Below are 18671 nucleotides of genomic sequence, written 5' to 3'. Positions count from 1 at the left end.
AAAATACCTCCCCGTTTCTAAGGGTTGTGTTTTGTTGCCTGCTACTGCGGGGAGATCCACGGGCAAACATTTGAAGAACTGGAAGTGCATCTTGGAGAATGTGCCGTCTCCTTTGGGATGTCCCCGTTGAGATGCTATGAATCATGGCAAGTCCGGGGTAGCCCAGCTGCATCTCGGCAAACCACACACGCGGCAGAACCTTTTCTTCAGCAGACCTCTTTCCCATCACCACGCTAGAGCGGTCACTCACCGCAACCTAGAGGAAAGGCTCCTGTGACTCAAATCAGCAACACTACATGTTTCTGCAGGACCCAAGGATGTCCATGGCAAGATAGGGAACAGCCTTGTGCTATCTTTGGAGGGTGGGTGGAAGAGGGGGAAGGCAACTCCTGCCCTACATTTACCCCCAAGAATAAGATGTGTGCAGATCCTTTTTTTTTTTTTCATTTACATAGTATGGAAATGTATTAAACTTAGCAAGTGTTCGGATATTGCATGGTGTAAAAGCTCCTCCAAGACCACAGATCCTTTCAAGGTGGTGATGGGATTAACATGATGTAAGAAGTTACAGGACAACACCACGTACTTATGCAACAACACTTGAGAAAGCTCCCACCTCCTCCCACAGCAGGTGAACCACCGCCGGGTCCAGCAGCACTGGATGTTTAGACACAGCTCCACAACTCTGCACGACGGATGGGCTATGCTGACTCAACTTCCCTATGAAAGCCTCATCAGGAGCCTCTTTGTCCTCTGTTTCCCCCCCTTTAAGTATACTTCTGAAAGAAAAAAAAGCCATGAAAAAGCTATTTGCATAAATATCATAACGTTTATTGTTCTGTTCACAGTTTTTGGAGAAACATTCCTAAATTACACAGTTATTCTCTCTTAAGAATTTGTGCCTTTTTCCAATTTGAATTTGCCTGGCTTTGATTGCCAGTCAGTGATTCTTGTTGTGTTGCTCTTTTTAAGATCAGAGAGCTGCAGTGTTCAATATTTTCTCCCCGTGAAGGTACTTGTGCACTGTAATCAAGACATTCTCAATTTTGGTAGATAAACTCAGCCAACTGAGTTTCTCTCTCGCCCTCTCTGAGGCATTTTCACACTCCACCAGTAATTTTTGATCTTTTTTTGCATCCGTTCCAATTACTCAGCTTCTCTTTTAAAATGTAAATATCCAAATTGCATCCAAAATTCCCAACTCTCACAGCTGAGACATACAGAAGTATAATCACTTACTGCTAACGGTAATTAAAAACAAGAACACATTCTTACTCATTAGTCTTTCACCCTGGGACTGCACTGGGAACACGTGTGGAGCTCTTAGTCACTCGTCCTGGGTATGGATATTTTTGTCATGTTAACATTTTATCAGTAGTGATTTTCTACCTATCTTCACCAGTGACCTGGAACCACTAAATCATATCGGGTCCCAGCAGAACCCTTCTATGAGCATCCCCATTTCATTATGGTTCTCTTTGAACGACCTTCTAAAGGGCCTCCGACTGTCAGAAAACACCAAGTTTTGCAGGGGCCCAGATATACTCAGTTCACTCTAATCCCCAAGAAAACCGAAAACCAAAGATACAATGAAATGACTTGCATCACGCTCCTTCACTAACATTCAGCTCCTTTTTCATGCCTTCCCTGGGGGCCTCAAGCTAGTTAAGCACTTCAGCCGGGGCCGTCCTGTCCTGTCTGCCATCCTTCTCATCAGCAGGTCAGAGACTGCCCCAGGCATGTCCCTTAGAAATACCGATAGAAGGTTTCTAGACCTGAATTTTAAAATGTTGATTTTTAATATTAAGCACTGCTAATGAATGGCATCCAGTTCTCTTACATCATCCCCAGCAGTTTTACCACCTGCATCTAGTAATGGTCCTTATCCTACCGCAAAGATTTCCTCTGAACTTCAGCTCTCTCTCCCCCTCTCCAAGCACTCCCACCCATACATTTTTCCTTTCCTTTGGCTATTGCTTTCCTTATTAATTTTCTGCACTTCGTAACTCTCATTTTGAGTTGATTGCTGTCAGCTTCCCTTTTTCTTATTTGTTTTGTATTGCTTTACATCTAATTTTTCCCTTCATTTCATCACTGAAACAGGATGGGCAGTTAGCCAAAGTTGTCCCCCTTCTCAATTGCAAAATTGTTGGGTTTTTGGCCATTTTATAGCTTTCACTTAGAAAACTGCCAATTCTAATTCAGTTTTCCATCTAATTTCTTCTTCACTACCAGATTTGATACGAGATTTGCTCAGCTATGCCCTTTTGAAGCACCAATTACCTTTATTAGCAGTTTGCGTGGCATATCGCCTAACTTGAATGTAATCAGGATCCCACAGTAACCACCAACTTCTAGTTCTGCGACTCATTTATCTTTATCTGACATAAACGAGACAAAACCAAATAACTGTGTTTCACGTGTAACACTGCATTAGAAAAACAGGTCTAGGACATAGACAACAAACATCAGTCCTGACTACTGGATTCCTTTCAACTGTAAAATAAATATACAGCTTTTTATTATACCTGTGAAGAAAAACCAGGCTAACAGATGCACTGGCAGGTTAGTACCAGCTGAAAGTCAATGATAACAGGCACGTGTCTTGGAAAACTCTTCCCCATTCACTTCTTACGTAATACTTCTCAAAAGTTTAATCATTTTTTTAACACTCCAAAAAGCAGAGAAAAATAGTTTTCAAACACTCTGAATACATTTACGAGCTTCCTGCACTAAGTCTGAGCATGAAAGTCTTTTGTACCTTCTTTAATATCATATGCTACTCAGACAAGTTGCCTTTGCGATTTTTTGCTTCTCTAGCAGGCACAAAAATTTAAAGCCGGACAAGCATAGTCATAGGTCTGATCTCCTCTGCACAGCTCACTTAACAGTAACGTTATTTTTCCAATTAGCCACCTTCATGCCCCCCCTCTTTAGAATACCTTAGAATGGATTTTGCATTCTAGATTACCCAAACAATTCTTAAACTGAAACAACACACACAAAAAAGTTTTAAAACACTTCTGGATATATTAACAGCATTGAGATAGTGCTTCATTTGAAAAACAATCCACACTGAATATAAAAGCATGCTATTTACTATAAATAAATGTGCTGCATTGAAACAGCAGAAAAAGGCTGGAGACAGAAAGGAGATGGTAGAGAAGACTCATTGCTCCAAAATCCGTAGAGTGAAGAGGAAGAAGGAACGAGTTTGATCAAAGAGGAAGCAGAAAGGTGAGTGGTTCCCTAGGATGGGAAAAGGCATCTGGGACCAGAGTTAGAGATGCCAGGGGAGCGCTCTGCCAGGAAGCCTGGGTGCAGCCACAGAGCGCTCCCGTGGGCCCGAAGGCAGTCAGTCTGCAGTCAGTCTGCCTGCGGGACAGGCCGTCAGGGAAGAGCAAGACTGGAGGGGCGATGGGAAGAAAGAGACCGAGATGGAAAATAAATAGGCAGCAGAGGAGAAAAGCCATTTAAAGACACTGGGCTGAACATCAGTTTCTTTGCTAAGGAGCAGTGAAGGAACAAGGATGACTTGAACCAAAGGGCTGAGGGAGGGAATGGAGCGAGATGTGACAGCTTGGGCAGAATAGACTGGGGAAGCAATTGGGCTGGAGAGTCTGCAGCCTTCACAGAAACGCTCCTTTGGGCTCAGAACTGAAGCAAAAATTCCTGGCTCCAATCGCACTTGCGTGTGGCCTGCCAGTGAAATGTGAAAACAAAACCTGCTGCTTCAGCTCAGAGTTCCTCACCGCTACATCGGATGCTTAGGTCAAGAACGGGTGTCCATAGGCCGAACATAAAGGATGGGTGACACACGTGGGTTACACGTAATACCATGATGCCATTTCTTAAGTTCAACTTTTAAAAACCTAATTATACATATCTTGAGACCTTACGATTACATAAGGTCAGGTACACAAAGTTGGGCAGTTTTAGACACCTTCTGGGCAGCCTTAGCTCACTGATCAGGTACTGAAGGCTTGATCAGATACTGCAACGTACTCACAAAAAGCAGCCAAACTAACAGTGCACAAACTTGGTTTTGCCATTTCCTAGCTTCTGAGTGCTTGATTTTGCACAGCATTAATAAAGGTCTTAAAAGTAGTTGTGTGTGGATAATGGTGCATGGGAATTTTGCCAACTCAGACATGAGGGAGTTCAAGAGGCTTTTCTAATCTTGCGAGTTTACCCACTGAAGAAAAAGATTTTATTAAAAAAAGGAAGTACAGCTAAACTGGGAACAATACGTTACCACGGGCTGTTCTTCAGTTCTTCATGACCACTTCGAATCTTGAAAAAAAAAAAAAAAAATCACAAAATTTGGAACTTACTAAATAGGAATGAAATGTACTGATGCAGAAACATAAACAGAAATGCCAGATGTATAATGTCTCCTTGTAGTATGTGGCTTCAATTAATTCTTCTTAATTCATTTGTTTTCTTAACTTCTTTTGTTTTGCCATCTGGAAAAGGCCATTTTCTAATGACAGATCATAGGAGGAAAGATCCAAAGTTCAAGTTTGCTTCAAGGAAAAGCAGCCTCTTTTCTGTACTCGTAGACTCAGTGTTCCTTTTTGTAGTTTTCACTCACAGAGAAGCTTCAGGACAAACTTAGGCCTGGACCGGGAGGCAAAAAGATCTACATAGAAGTTTAGTAAAGTTTTTAAAAGTTTTACTCTTCAAAGTACAAATGTGAGAGCAGTTCTGTAAAAGGAAATGAAGGCACAGGAAACGGCGGAGTAAATGACAGGTATATAGTCATTTTGGAAGCGTGCAAGTGCATGCTTATTAGAATATTACATGTAGGAGATTTCTGGCTGGCTCTTACTTGTGTTATTTTAAAAAATAATCTACGTTTATCCAGTAAAAAAAAATCAACCCATTAATAAAACAAACAAATTCTATAGTTAGGCACATTTGAGTAGTGGAAACACACAATTACTTTGTCCTCTGAAGCTAATCAAAATAAAGTTAATAACAGCATAATGAGTAACGTCACTTTTGCACTGACACCCATTAGACAAAGTGATTCAGTATACATGAAGCTGTCAGCATAAGAAATCTTAATTGGACATGGTCGAAGGATCAGCATTGCCCTGCTTCAACAATAAATCCCACTATTTATCTAACTGTAACAGATGATTTATACTAGCATTGTATCCCATTGTCATCTTTTAATGAAGTGTATCTAGAGAACTGCTAGGTTTCACTGTATGAGCAAGCAGCCTTGCCCAGTAGCTGCTTTTCTTTATAAAATGCCTAAACATTGGTTTATACAAATATTTTCTAATTGGTAAATTAAATTTGTAGACATGTATCTGATTACAAAGAATAGTAGCTTCCACATATGGTATTGAACTAATCTCACTCCTGTACAGATTACTTTCTTCTTTTTATATTAGTGTTTCTGACTCAAAAAAAAAAATCTCAAGTATGTACACTGAAATTCACTCACCACCTGTCCCTTCTCAACTTGCTCACTTGAGGATTTGAGTAACGGACGCTAACCCATTTTCAAACAATGAAAAAGTGGCTCTCCAACCCCAAGCTGCTCTAGTGCTGCTGTGAAGTACTATTGCAGCTGTAACACAGCCACAACAAACATGAAGTTCAGAGTGCTTGTTTTACAAGTTCTTTAATTTCAAACAGGGATTTTTGGTTGTGCTTTTTTCTCAGTTACTTTATATAGAAAACAGGACTCAGGATATGGCATTTCAGGACATTGTGTAGAGCAACAAAAACATAGTTTCAAAAACTTAGAACACTACAGTGAAGTCACTATTGTGCCCAAGAATTAAGGAAGCGTTCCAATTAACAGATGAAAGTGTCATACATATTTTCTAAGGAAAAGGGATGACAGTTTTCTTTCATTAGGCACCTGCAACATCAAGTGTCTTAAGACACTAACAATCCATTTTTGCGTGCACACCGCTATGTAAATATGCTGACTGCTAAGTCAAGATTATAATAAGAATTGCAAGTTTACATGTGCAGTGAATAGAAACCCTTTATAGTTTATTGGTGAGAAGAAACTCTAGTGATTTGCAAAGTGAGGTTCCAACTTTATCCCACTAACAGCATTTCAGGACAAAAAAGTAACATGGAATACCACTATCAAGCTATTACAATCCTGTATTTTTAGAAAATTACATCATGGTACATCAATCCCTCTCAACATGACACACGTGGTATTATCTTGCTCTTCAATCCCCAAGGCTATTCAACAGTAACTTGAAACTGGGTGCCTAGCTTGCATATGCAATTGTTCCAGTTGTGCATTCACAGCTGACAACTGCCAGGGCAGAGCAATAGTTATCATCATTCATGCATGGAGTATTTGCTTTAAGATGTGGATAACTACACGAAAATAGTAGAAACCATTTTGCATTCATTTCCCAGTACTAGGCTTCAAGACATTTTAGATATCTATTCATACCAAATTTGCCCAAAGAGTGCAGACAGGAGTGTAAAGCTCCGCAAAATGAAGACTACCTAAGCAGCCTCTACTGGCTCTTACAAAAATTAACAATAAATGTATATGCAAGCGGGCATCTTAAAATAACAGTAAGGACAATAATTAGGTTAAGTAATAACTTGATTTCTACTATCATGTATGAATTACAGTTTTCTAATATCTGGTGTTGTGCAAGGACACCAGACAATCTTATTTAGAAACTCTATGTTTCATGCATAACTTCCTAAGATATACAATGCCCTCCAGAATAATTCACTTTCTATGAATACTTCATGAAAACATTTGCTCTGGTGTCATCATGTAAGGAACAACTTACAAAAGATCCACGCGGCTTAAGAACATCTATCCAATATATTTTTGCAACGTATCTACAGACTGGCCTTTTTGGAACCTTGGAAGAAAAAACATTCTTAGATTTCTTTCTACTGCATATGAAAGAAGGGTCCGGTCAAATAGACAGGTAATAAGGATTCCACTGATCAGTCATTTTATTGTAAGCTCAGCAAAAGCAAAGCATTACCCAGACAATTGAGCGCTACCCTCTGTTCCTGCTCTTCTCAGAAATGGTTAGGAGATACCTCAGAATTTTGTTAAGTTCCAAAATGTAAGCAGTTAATTTAACAGCCTTGTTCAGGACTGATGGTGTGGGCCGGCCCCAGCTGCAGGCTACAGTCATTACCAACAGATCCTTAACTAACTACAGTCCTCTGTTTGTTGGTCTCCTTGATCACGCATTTGTAAGGCATCTAGCAAAGCATGAGAGTGTTTTCTGGGACCTCTTCATAATCCTGGAGTGCAAACAACAGGAACAACTTTGCTCACAAATAATTTAAAGTTCCAAGTTGTCACAGATCACTAAGAAGTGACAACTGAACACTGGAAGGAGGACAGACATTCTGCTGGCTTTCACCTTCACCTGGGAGCTGCCTGTGCCAGCAAAGTCAACTGTGGTAGCTAACTGTGTGTAAAATTTGCCTGGAACATTATTACAGATATACTCACAATTTAAAGCTTCGATCCTCCCCCTTTACCCTGCAAAGACAGCGATTTTTATTTTTTTTTAAAACCAAACTTTGAGGCTGTTTTTCAACAGAACAAAGGGGCTGTCAAAAAAGTTAATTTTTTTTTTAAAGCAAATTAGGAATTCAGCTCTTCTGATAACACATTTTTAGTGAGATCAAGATATTTACAGCCTCTTAAAAAAAATACTGCATAGCTCAGTCTCCCTTCAGTAAAGGTGTTCTCAATTATATTCTTCGAAGCCATGAAAACTAATTTTGCAACATCACTTACAACCTTGTCTTTGTGAAAAGGTTTTTAAAATGTTTCAAGTATAAGTTTTCTTTAGCTTCTACTGCCCAGAAAGTATCTTTTTCTTGATCAGTTCCGCCCAATTTGTCACACTGAACTCACTGCTTCGTTCTTTCCAGCTCATCTCATCTTCTCTGCCCTTTACAGGCATACTTTAATAGCTTTGTCACTTCCATCCTGAGCAGACAAGGCACTAGCATTTTGAAATGCTAAAGATACACTTCTCATTTCTGTTGAATCTTCCAGAAGTACTTCCAGAGTTGTGTTCATAAGCTGAACACACCAGTTAAGATTTTTTCCTCCTATTTTCTTATTAAACCTCACATAAAATTTGACTTATTTGCACTTGCAAAGCAGGAAATCCTTGAGACACAAGTGGAACAAATACAAAGGTCAACGAGTGTAATAGGCTGCAGCCCCAACAGCTTTCTCAAGAAATCACAGGAATAATAAAGGAATGAAAGAAGTCACTTTTAAAAGACATATCTTAATCCTGAAAGGTGTTACAAAAACTGTTACCACCGATGGTTTTTGGACCTACCATCTAAGAATATATGGGAATTTACCTGCTCAAAAGCTATTTCATGAAGTTCAACATGTTAAAACGCATTCAGTTTATGTATTTTGTACTAAAAGTATGCTTAGAAACAAAATTACCTTAACCTTACTTTCAACATGCTATCAAGCGTCTTAACTACTGAACCCAACTAAACTGAAAAACGGGAAATTACCTTGTACCTCAGCAGTCAGCATGGTTACTCGGAACAACACTTATGTATATCAGGCTCACGATGGGGTTGTTCGGATTGATTTTAAAATTAGACTGGGAAAAAAAAATTCACCCTGAAACAAGGCTGCAAGTTTCCTTATGCCATAAACAAACTAAGTTGACAGAGAATACTGTTTCCTCCCCCCCCCTAAAACTGTGAGAGCATGACAAAAGTAACAAAGGAAACATTAATTTGGGGGCTTTATTTAATTTTTCTTTTCTTTTTTTTTTTTCTTTTTTTTAAGATGCTACATAGTCAAACAGGATTGGTCTTTTACGGCATAGGACTAGTTTACTACTAATATTTTTTCCCCTAGATAGACTTATTTACATACAAAAACAGTTTCCTGACCACTGTTTATCCAATGCTCAGATGATCAAAACTCCCAACAATTGTGTAGTGCCCAAAACACCAGGAGGCAGAAGAATCTCGCATCACTACAGCAGCAAATTTTTAGTTCTAGTCACTGGCTTTAAACAGGTGCCTTTTCATACCATATAGTATTAGTCAATTTTGTGACAATAAGGAAACATGAGATGAAATACATTAAATAAGTTAAATATGCATTAAACATCTCTGAATAACATTTTAATTCAACTAAATGAACCAACAGCAATGTAGCTTGGTCCCTTTATGAGAACAAGGCATTGACCTTTAGTCCAAATGAGTGTCATACCAGTCAATATATGCCTCTTAATGATGCCTAGCACATTCAGCATTGCCACATACAATTCTTTTCAGCTTCTCACTATTCATTTAAGTGCCAAGAAATTGGTAACTTGCACAGAGTTGAAGACACTGACAGAAACTGTTAAATTTATGAGCAGAATGGTGGATTAACGTATTTTACAGAAGTTATCAACACCTCCTGCCTAACCCAGCTCCAAACATCCAATAGGGCCAGCTCCAGCAGTGGAGGAATACTTTTTCTATTTTTCCTTTTTTTTTTTCCTTTTTTTTTTTAAAAAGAGGTAATCCAGCAACATGTACCAGGGTCTAAGAATGTTTAAAATGACATATACAATATTCCATGGTAGTGTTAAATCATGATTTTCTCCCCCCCTTCATCACTGAAGCATATTCTCTTTCATTCATTCACTCATTGTACATTTTAAACTTTCTAGATTATGTTACATAGTATTTGTGCAGGGGTAATTTAAAGGCAAGACCTGTGAGATGTCATACATTAATTTTTTTTTTAAACATTGTTATGAATAAATTTAATCCAATGATATGGCAGAACCATCAAACCAATTTACAATTTCCAGCATGCTGCCTCTACAAGGCTATTTTTCCTATAATTACACCAAAGACAAAGAACAAAACCACCAAAGCAAGTAGTCTGGAGCTGAGCCCTTCGTCCTTGACAGCAGCTGCAGAAGCAGATATTGGGTTGTTTGTCTGGGGTGCCTTCCTCATCCGCAGTCCATCTTCTTCCTAAAGGAAGATATATTGATTACTTCTACTGAAAAAAAGCTTTAAATATTCACCATTATCATATTTATTTTAGGTGGGCATAATAAAATAGGCAAAAGCTAATTTACAGCTAAATTAGAGCTCTATTTCCTAGATAATCCTGAGAAGGAAAGGGTAGCGAGGTAGGAGAGGAATTCTGTATCTACTTGATGAGCAGAGCAAAACCACATGCTCTTGGAAGTTTTCTCCTGCTGACTAAGGTAATAGGGGAAGCAATGAGGAAGCCTGCAAGAACACTTGTCCAGGGTCTGGAGACAGCTCCAGAACTTCAAAAACACTGACGGAGGGAATGACATGAAGATGCTTTTCTTGCTCTGTAAGCAAATATACTACTGTTGGGGAAAATGCTTTTCAATATAACTAAGACAGGTTGTGAAAAATATACAACTTTAAGGCAATTATACTCATCATTCCCCTAGTTACATGTCACAAGCAAATTTTACCAGCATTTGGAGGGAAATCTATTTCCCCCATCATATTAATGCTGACATTTTGACATGAAAGTAATGGCAATAATTAGGATGTTTTCTTGGTATGAGTTTGACAGCTCTCTTGATATAAAGATGTATGAGACAACAGATAAAACAACACCAAAACACCAGATATTACTATTTCAAGTGGAGACGATGTTCCCCACATCTTGATCTAAACTGTTGTGCAGCACAGCTGTGTGTTAGCACACTCCATTCCACACACAGAGCACTTTAGGAGAGGGTAAAGTGAGCCTTTTGTGACCTAACTTGTATACAGCTGAAGCAAGTGTTAGACTTTATGTGATACAGTATTATAGTGCAGAAGTATAAGATACTGAAGCAAAAGCCTCCAGTCTACACATAAATAAAATACTCAAGAAATAAAATTTTATAAAAATTACTGCAGCCTTAGAAATTGTCAGATAAGTGAAATTCGAAAGGCTCAGTGTATGTCAGTGTTTCTCACTTTTGAATTTAAAGGGGCACCCAACGTTCTGGAGGAAATATTTTAATGAATAAATAATAATTAAAAAAAAAGTTACAGACTACCTGATACCTCACTACTGCTACAAGTCTGGATGGGGACAACTGACTTTTGCAAACAATAAAATGTTGTTTACCTATATAGTAATTTTACTGCTAGAAACAACACATTTTCATTTTAAATATTTTAACTTCCTTTTGACAGCGACTCTAGCCTGACACTGACAGAACCTGGTGGCTGGCAGTAATTTAACATTGTTTTCTGATGTTTTACAGATGTTTCTAACACTCCACAAAGGGAACAAACAGCTCACTGTTTTAAGACATTACTGTAAGACATCAGCTCAATTCTAGATAACTCCTGTAGAGTGTTTATTCAAGACTGATTTGGAAAAAAAAATCATATAGAACTTATAGTACTGTGAAACGCTGGCAAAACAAGAACACAAGGAGAAGTTAAGGTCGTGTCTCAACTATATACATATGTTATTTCTACGTGCAAAACAAAACTGGTTTACAAGTGTTTAAAGAATTTCTTCATGCATCAGCCAGCCAAGCAGCATCCGAGCTGACGGACAGAGTTCCTTTCATTGGGCTCCAATAGTCACAAATTCCCAATTTTCATTGGTGCTGTTATCTATGAAACTAGACTTTTACAACAAATGAAACTACTGTAAAAACAGTTTTTCAGCATGGTGATAAAGGCTTCTCAATTACTTGATTTCACAGTGATGTGCTGGATATGACAGGAAGCATATTTCCTATTAATCTGTCTTACTCTGGTCATTTTAACTGCATATTATAGGTGCAATTACTAAAACACTCAGTATTTGCATGACGCTGCCCTCAAGCTCCCATCAGTTTGAGAGAACAGGGCCAAATCCAACACTGAATACTTAATTCAGACTGAGAAAATTAGGTGAGAAAAGAAAAAAAGAGAGGGAATTCATTACTTTGGGTTGCTATCCAATCAGTTTCTCTGACTGCATGACTTGTACGCTCCTTTCAAAGGAAGCACCGATTTCAACACTTTTTCACAGTTTATAGAAAAGAAACCTAAATTATCTTTTAATTTATAGACAATATTAAAATATTGTGCCAAGGTCAGGTAACCAAGCTTCTAAGTCGGAAGCTTCTTTTTCAGGAAAGGGGTAAATCTGGAAAAAAAAAAAAAGTACCTTTACCTTAAACTGTTTATTCTCCTCTCGTAACCTCTGAACTTCTACTTGAAGCCTCTTATAGTCTTCCATTACTTTCTTAACTTCAGTATCATCCAAAGAAGAACTTATTGATTTAGACATTACAGAGGAATCTGTCTTTGTTGCAGTTGTGGATACAATTTTATTTATTTCTATGTCATGCTGTTAAAAAAGGATAGAGTGACTGTTGGTTAGTTATTAACACCACACCACACACCTGATATTTAGGAAGAGAATCAGGTAAAATTGTCTGTGCACACCTGAAACGTGCCTGTATCAAAAGAAATAAACATTTTTCCTCCTGTAACCTTTACTTCCCCTTTCTGTTTCACAGAAAACACCAGATCAGCAGCAATAAGTGCAGACAGAATGACCTCGACTTTTCAGCCCCTGCATATATAGAAAAGGAAATATCCTTAGACCATGTCCCACAATATGAATGGAAACTTACTTGTTCACAGTCTGCTTTTGGAGTATTAGTGCTCTCCTCACCTCTCACTCCCCAAGCACAACACAAGCAGCTACTCCAGGAACCAGGGTATTGCTAGGAACTACCCACCTGCTCTGCTGCAGTTCCCTCCCTCTTCAGTCCCCACAACTGGCTATCACCTCTCCATCTTTCTGCATTTCTGTGGTGATGGAGGAACTTGCAACCCAAGTTAGGAAACAAGCTGCAGACCTCCAAACCCTCCTCCCTTTACTGCCTTTGGATCCTCTCCATGTTCTGCACTTTAGAAGGCAAAGGGCCTGGCTCTCATAAAAACCAAACCACGCTCTCTCCACCCAAACTGCTACCAAGGTCTTAACATGAAGATTTTCTCTGTATGAATAAAGTAATAGGATCTTGTTACTACTTGTGTTTTGTTTTGCCCCAATGAATTTTATGGATTACAGAAAAAATTACAACTAAATAGAAGTTTATACATTATAATATACAATATTATAGCTGCTAATTGCAATATAATCCCTAACTGCATTTGTGTCTTCCTTAGTAGCTTTCTACCAATTTACTTGCTAAAATCAGTGTTGTATCAAGGAAGCAAAGAGGAGTGTTAGACAGGCAAATTTATATTGCTGACTGTTATAACTGCTTCAGTAAAAACTCTGAGCTTTATGACCACTATCCAGCACCTTTCAATTTTTAAAAAAATATTCTTTATCCTGTGATCTTTCACTAAATGAAAACAGGTCAACCCAAAGATTTCTTTGTGCTTGTGTTGCACTTACGTTGTTCAAATTGGCTGCTAGTTACATTAAGCATCACTAAGATTTGAACTAGTTTATATTGCGTTTTCAAAGGGTGATGCCACCCAGGCAGTGAAACAGAGGGTTCTGTCTTTTGCTTATATAGCTGTCTGTATAAACATGCCATTTCACATGATTTACTGTGGTATTAGGTTAAAACACTCAATATGAATCTGAAAATACTCACAGGCTTATCATTTTCCGCTGGTAGCTCAAACACACACCTAAGTTTCGAATCCATGAGTTCTTCAGGTTTTGCTTCTTTCCACTGGAATAATTTAATATTAATTAAATATTAAACATGTTAGTATAATAAGGCAGATGGAAAATGCAGTGTATTATGTAAACAAATCACACCATCTTACTCAGGAAAAACTCCACAGGTGTTTATCACATTACCATTAACCACATACATGATGAAAAATGAAACCAAATACGTAACTGAGTGGTACCGTAAAGAAAGACCAGACACTATGAAGTAAACCATTCTAAATAGTCTGAAACTTACACAGCTAATTTATGAGAGAACTGGGAACTGTGTAAGAGTAATTAGCATAGATAGGGGGAGCTATGGTCCTGATTTAAAAAAAAAAAAAAAAGGAGGAGTGCATTCAAAGGAAGGGAAAGATAACAAAACCCCAAATCAGTAACAGTTCCAGTTCTGAATTCTTTGTTCAGCGGAGTTCCTATTCAAGCTTTTCAAACTTCACATGAGGTTTTCTTCCTGACTGGTATGAACTACAGGACTGCTCTTCCCCCCTCCTTGTTTTCCACCTCCTTATTTTTCAGCATCAATGTCTAAACAATAACAGATGTGCTACATATAGAAAGGGATAGCTTCCTCTCTCATCCTTCTCTCCCCTTCAGCTAGGAGTCTACCATAAAAAAAGTTTCCTTCCATTTTTTTTAATAGGGATTAACAGTTACAAATCTTTGCTCGATATCAGCTGTAACCCGAACTGAAAAGATTGATTCATACTAGTGACATACAGCAAGAACTGTCCACATTTATGTCCTGGAGTTCCCACATGCTTCTCTTCACTTTGACCATACTTCTGGTAGCATGGTATTGCTCAGCGTATCTCAAGTAGGTATCAAATTATGGCTAACTCCTGTGCAACCTGAAGAAGTATTTAACTCATCCTAAAGAGCTGAATCGTATGTCAGCTCTTCTGTGGCTGAAGTCGGAATTCTATTTCGAGCTCACTGGCTGCCTGTGAAGTGTTGAAAGCTTTATAGTACTCTAGTAATTTGTCTCACCTGTTTATCCAGAATAGGAAGAGATTTGGAGAGTGGTAACAAAACTGAGAAATGATCAGGTGTTATAGGAAAAGAAATCATATTGGTCTGGAGAGCTCTGGAAAACTGAAAGGGCCATCTAGGTCCTAAAAAACATTCTTTGCTAGCAAAATAACATTTTTCACGGTATAAAGTAACTCATAAAAATTAAAGAGTTAGAGAGAAAGGCAGACTGGCTTATCTTTCTAGTGATGCAAACATTTTATTACTATTGCTGTTTCTCCCACTAGATCTTATTTTGAGGCCATTAAACAAATATAGTTCCATGAATCTCTTTCAGAAGGCAAATTCTTAACCTTGCAGAGTGCCACAGCTTAAAAAAGCTATTCAGAAGAAGATGCATATTGTAAAGACTACTGTAAAAAAGCTATCATATGTACTCTGAGGTTTTTTGGGGTTGGCTGTTTTCATTTTAAGTAATATGCATAAATACAAACACATACAAGCCCCCCACTTTAGAGTAATGGCCTTTTTTCTTTTTTATGTCCTCAATACCTACTGAGTATTCTCCAAGCTAACAAAAGCTAGACTAGAAAAAGCTTCCTTGTGCCTCCTTGCAGTGGCAAATCTTGCTGTTATAGGAAAGCCACCAGTTGACATACTGGTTTGTTCCTTTCCAAGTTGTCTTAATGTAGCCTGACACATTATTTCTACATCTTTTGTCCTTCTTTGCTTCAGCACCTACATGCTTCCGTTACTCTTATTTGTAATCCACAGGACAAAATCTATGAAGGCCTTTCATTTACCTAAGCCACAACAGACATAGGTAGGGATAAAGAAAAATACAATACTTGTAAATCACCCTCCTGGTTCTTGCTGGGAAAAGGAGCTTCTCAAGGGAAGACTCAAGACTGGGAGTAGAGGCATAAAATATAAAAGATGCCACAGACTTAGAATATATTCTATATATTCTTAGAATATATAGTTCAAGTTGGTCTTTCTAAAAAATAATATATTGAAAAAAATTACAACTACTTAACATTTGTTTCATGGCTTGGTATCCCATTACTGAGAGCAGTGTCCTAAAGAAGCAACCACAGACACCAACTGTGTCTTTCAGTGCAAGACTCCTGGGACTTGAAATAACCAGAAAACACCTTGCCATGCAGAGAGATGGAAATCTGGCGAAGCTTTCAAGGATCATTCCAGTGTGGCTTGACAACAGCCCTTAAGAACACAGTAGAAGGTCTTACAAAATTATAAAATCAGAAACAAGTCCATTTTAATTAATTTCAATACTTACTACTGCTTCCATATCTGAAGTATCAGCTGGAGCAAACATAGACTGAACCATAAACTTGTGTTTACTTTTCTCATTAGGGTCATAGTCAAAAGGCTGTAGCATCACTGCAAGAAAAACCCCAAAACACATTATGTTAACATTGCTCTGATGCACAGTCATGCACTGATGATACAGTTACCAGATTTGAGAAATACAAACATTAAAATGGTTTCAAGTTGTATGTCCGTTATGACCAAAGCAGCAGCTGAGATCAGGAACCTCACTTTAAAACAAAATTTTAAGAGGCTAAGAGAAACAGACTTCTTCAGTCTGTCTAGATTTCTGTCTGAGAATCTTGGAAATGCTGATCACTACAATATTCCGTACACAACTATGGCAAGATAATAATAGTAATTTATAGTAAATAGGATAATTTACATATCTTCTGGGACAGAGGGAAAGATTCTCAAAGAAAACATCTTTTTTTCTTCCTCCATCCTTGGGGCAGAAGTAACAAGCTGGCATTTTGATTAGTTGTACACACAGTATTGCTGGTGGTTCCCAAGAAAAGCTACAGAGGCAAAGTCCAACATTTTAAATCTTGAGGTTCAAGTCTCAGGATGGAAATTTCCTCTACAAAGTTTAAGAGTCTCACAGTGTTTGTTTTATCAAGTACAAGTATTTCTCTTCCAAAAATAAGTTGCCAAAATTTTGTTACCAATTTATAACTAGAAGTTTATGGTTAAATGGTATATAAACTTCGCCTCTGAAAGGTATACAAGAAATGTATTTCTCTCCATTCAAAAATCACAACCATTCCAGAAATTACTTATGCAGAAAATGACTGTGTTCAGGAGGCAAAGGCAAGGAACAGCAGGTTGGGGGTATGGGTGTGCTTTTTAAAAAAAATTTATTTATTTAATACTAGGAATTTCCACGTCTCTTCTTTTTGGGTAAAGAACTAACATGTTCAAGTAACTTGCAGAGGGAGAGTTATGTATTTCATTTACATGGAATATTCTTTAATCACAGCGGTCACTTAGAATCCCTACATTTTGCAAATGACACCTAGATACATGCCGACATAGCTAGTGTGACGTTAACAAACATGGGTTTGGCTTCAACATGAGACAGAACATATGTGAAAATAAGCAAAGCAGTTTACACAAACATGTTTTTAGATATTGCAAAAAGCTACCACCCCCTCAAATTTAAAACAAAGCTTGCATATACTGGAATTACTGTTAACATAAAAAAAGGTGTAAGGTTTAAAAATTCACATTTTACGACCCATGAGGCTACTTCAGTCCCTCAGTTCACTCACTAAGAAGAGAAGCAGTTCAAGAATTAGGATTACTTTCAGGTATTAGTGCTATTAACATTATGTACCCAAATTCATATGCACTAATTGCAGGAGTTTATTGTATAAAGGCGATATCCAAAGATCCCATTTATTGCAAATGAAGGCAAGTCAAACCAATTTGCCTCCTTCAATGAGCAGAATATGTTATGGCTGTGCCATCTTTCTTATGCACACAATCCGTGGCTATCAACAACCACATGCCTTTTAAAGCCAGAAGAGAAGGAAGACAGCAAATTCTCTCAGATGAGGTGCTTTAAAAATTATTATACATTTTTAACTCACCTTGCAGTAATCAAATACTAGTCCAAAATAAATGCTTGCAAATTAACAGGCTACTTTTAAAACTGTTTTTCCAAACAGAAGTGACTGCACTGTGAAAGCACACATATTTCAACATTGCATGATACATCACTGAAAAGCAGCAGCGTAATTTTTTCTCCCCTGTAGTAGACACCTAACTTATTTCAAATCTACAAAATGTATAAGGATCCAACTGGGAGGTCAAAACTATCCACTGTTTATGGAACTTCTCCAGATCTGCACTTTTATCAGTTTGCTTTGCTGAGTGCAACTATAAGCTCATTTGAAAATCATTATTTCCTAAGTGATAGTGCTGAAGCCATTCTCAAACGCTAAACGATCGCTGCTCTGAATTCCATTCACTGAATCATAAGAGCAAGCAGCTAGAGAGGGCTTGACAGTACAAATGTTGTTAGCACTTGTATTTTTAGATCAATACATGAAAGCCACATTGACACAAATTATTCAGCAAATGTCTTGTAAGCCAGATGGGAAGCTCAAAAATATGTACTTTGTTGAAGAGGAAGCCAAACCATTTCAACATTTATTCACATACTATTGGGGGGTTCTGTGAAAGATCAGTTCCATGTAACTGCCCTAATTGCTGGAGTATTTGCTGCTGTGAATGTGGCTCCTTTGTTTTGACTGGAAATTACAGACCTTATGCAAGAACTACATGAAAAGCGTATGTTCCTACAAAATGCTTTATCAAATCAGTCATCTCATCTGGTCAAAAGTTTCTGACCGGCTTTCATCAGAACCCAGAGCTCTAAGAAACAAAATGATTAACATGATCTTCAAGTTTACTAGCACCAGCATCCATTAGGCAGAGATATGCATTTCAATCACTTTCTAAATTGATCACCCTACAGCTAAAGCACCAGAAGTATTCTACCACAAGCAAAAACTGCAAAGTCATTGAGAGATCAATGGAATGAGTAACGCAAGTTATATTTGTCGGCCCACTTGTCTCTCTCAAAATTCAAACACTAAGAACTGACCTTATGCACATCCTGTTCTGAAGTGTTTCCAAAGAAATGGATACCAGTTTT

General features: G+C 38.0%; 1 protein-coding gene across 1 annotated transcript in view; it reads right to left on the bottom strand.

Moving 5' to 3' along the window:
- Positions 1–809: 809 nt before the first annotated feature.
- VAPB (VAMP (vesicle-associated membrane protein)-associated protein B and C) overlaps positions 810–18671 on the bottom strand; it is a 27115-nt gene continuing 9253 nt past the window's right edge. The window contains exons 3-6 of the mRNA XM_009326867.1: positions 15978–16081; positions 13623–13703; positions 12176–12352; positions 810–9996 (exon numbers count right to left, since the gene is read on the bottom strand). Of these exons, the coding sequence (XP_009325142.1) occupies positions 9838–9996; positions 12176–12352; positions 13623–13703; positions 15978–16081 (521 nt within the window). The 3' untranslated portion in view covers positions 810–9837. The remainder of the gene's footprint in view (positions 9997–12175; positions 12353–13622; positions 13704–15977; positions 16082–18671) is intronic.

The sequence above is a fragment of the Pygoscelis adeliae genome, unplaced genomic scaffold, assembly GCF_000699105.1.
Source record: "Pygoscelis adeliae isolate BGI_AS28 unplaced genomic scaffold, ASM69910v1 Scaffold286, whole genome shotgun sequence".
NCBI lineage: Eukaryota > Metazoa > Chordata > Aves > Sphenisciformes > Spheniscidae > Pygoscelis > Pygoscelis adeliae.
This window is presented reverse-complemented; position numbering and strand designations above follow the sequence as displayed.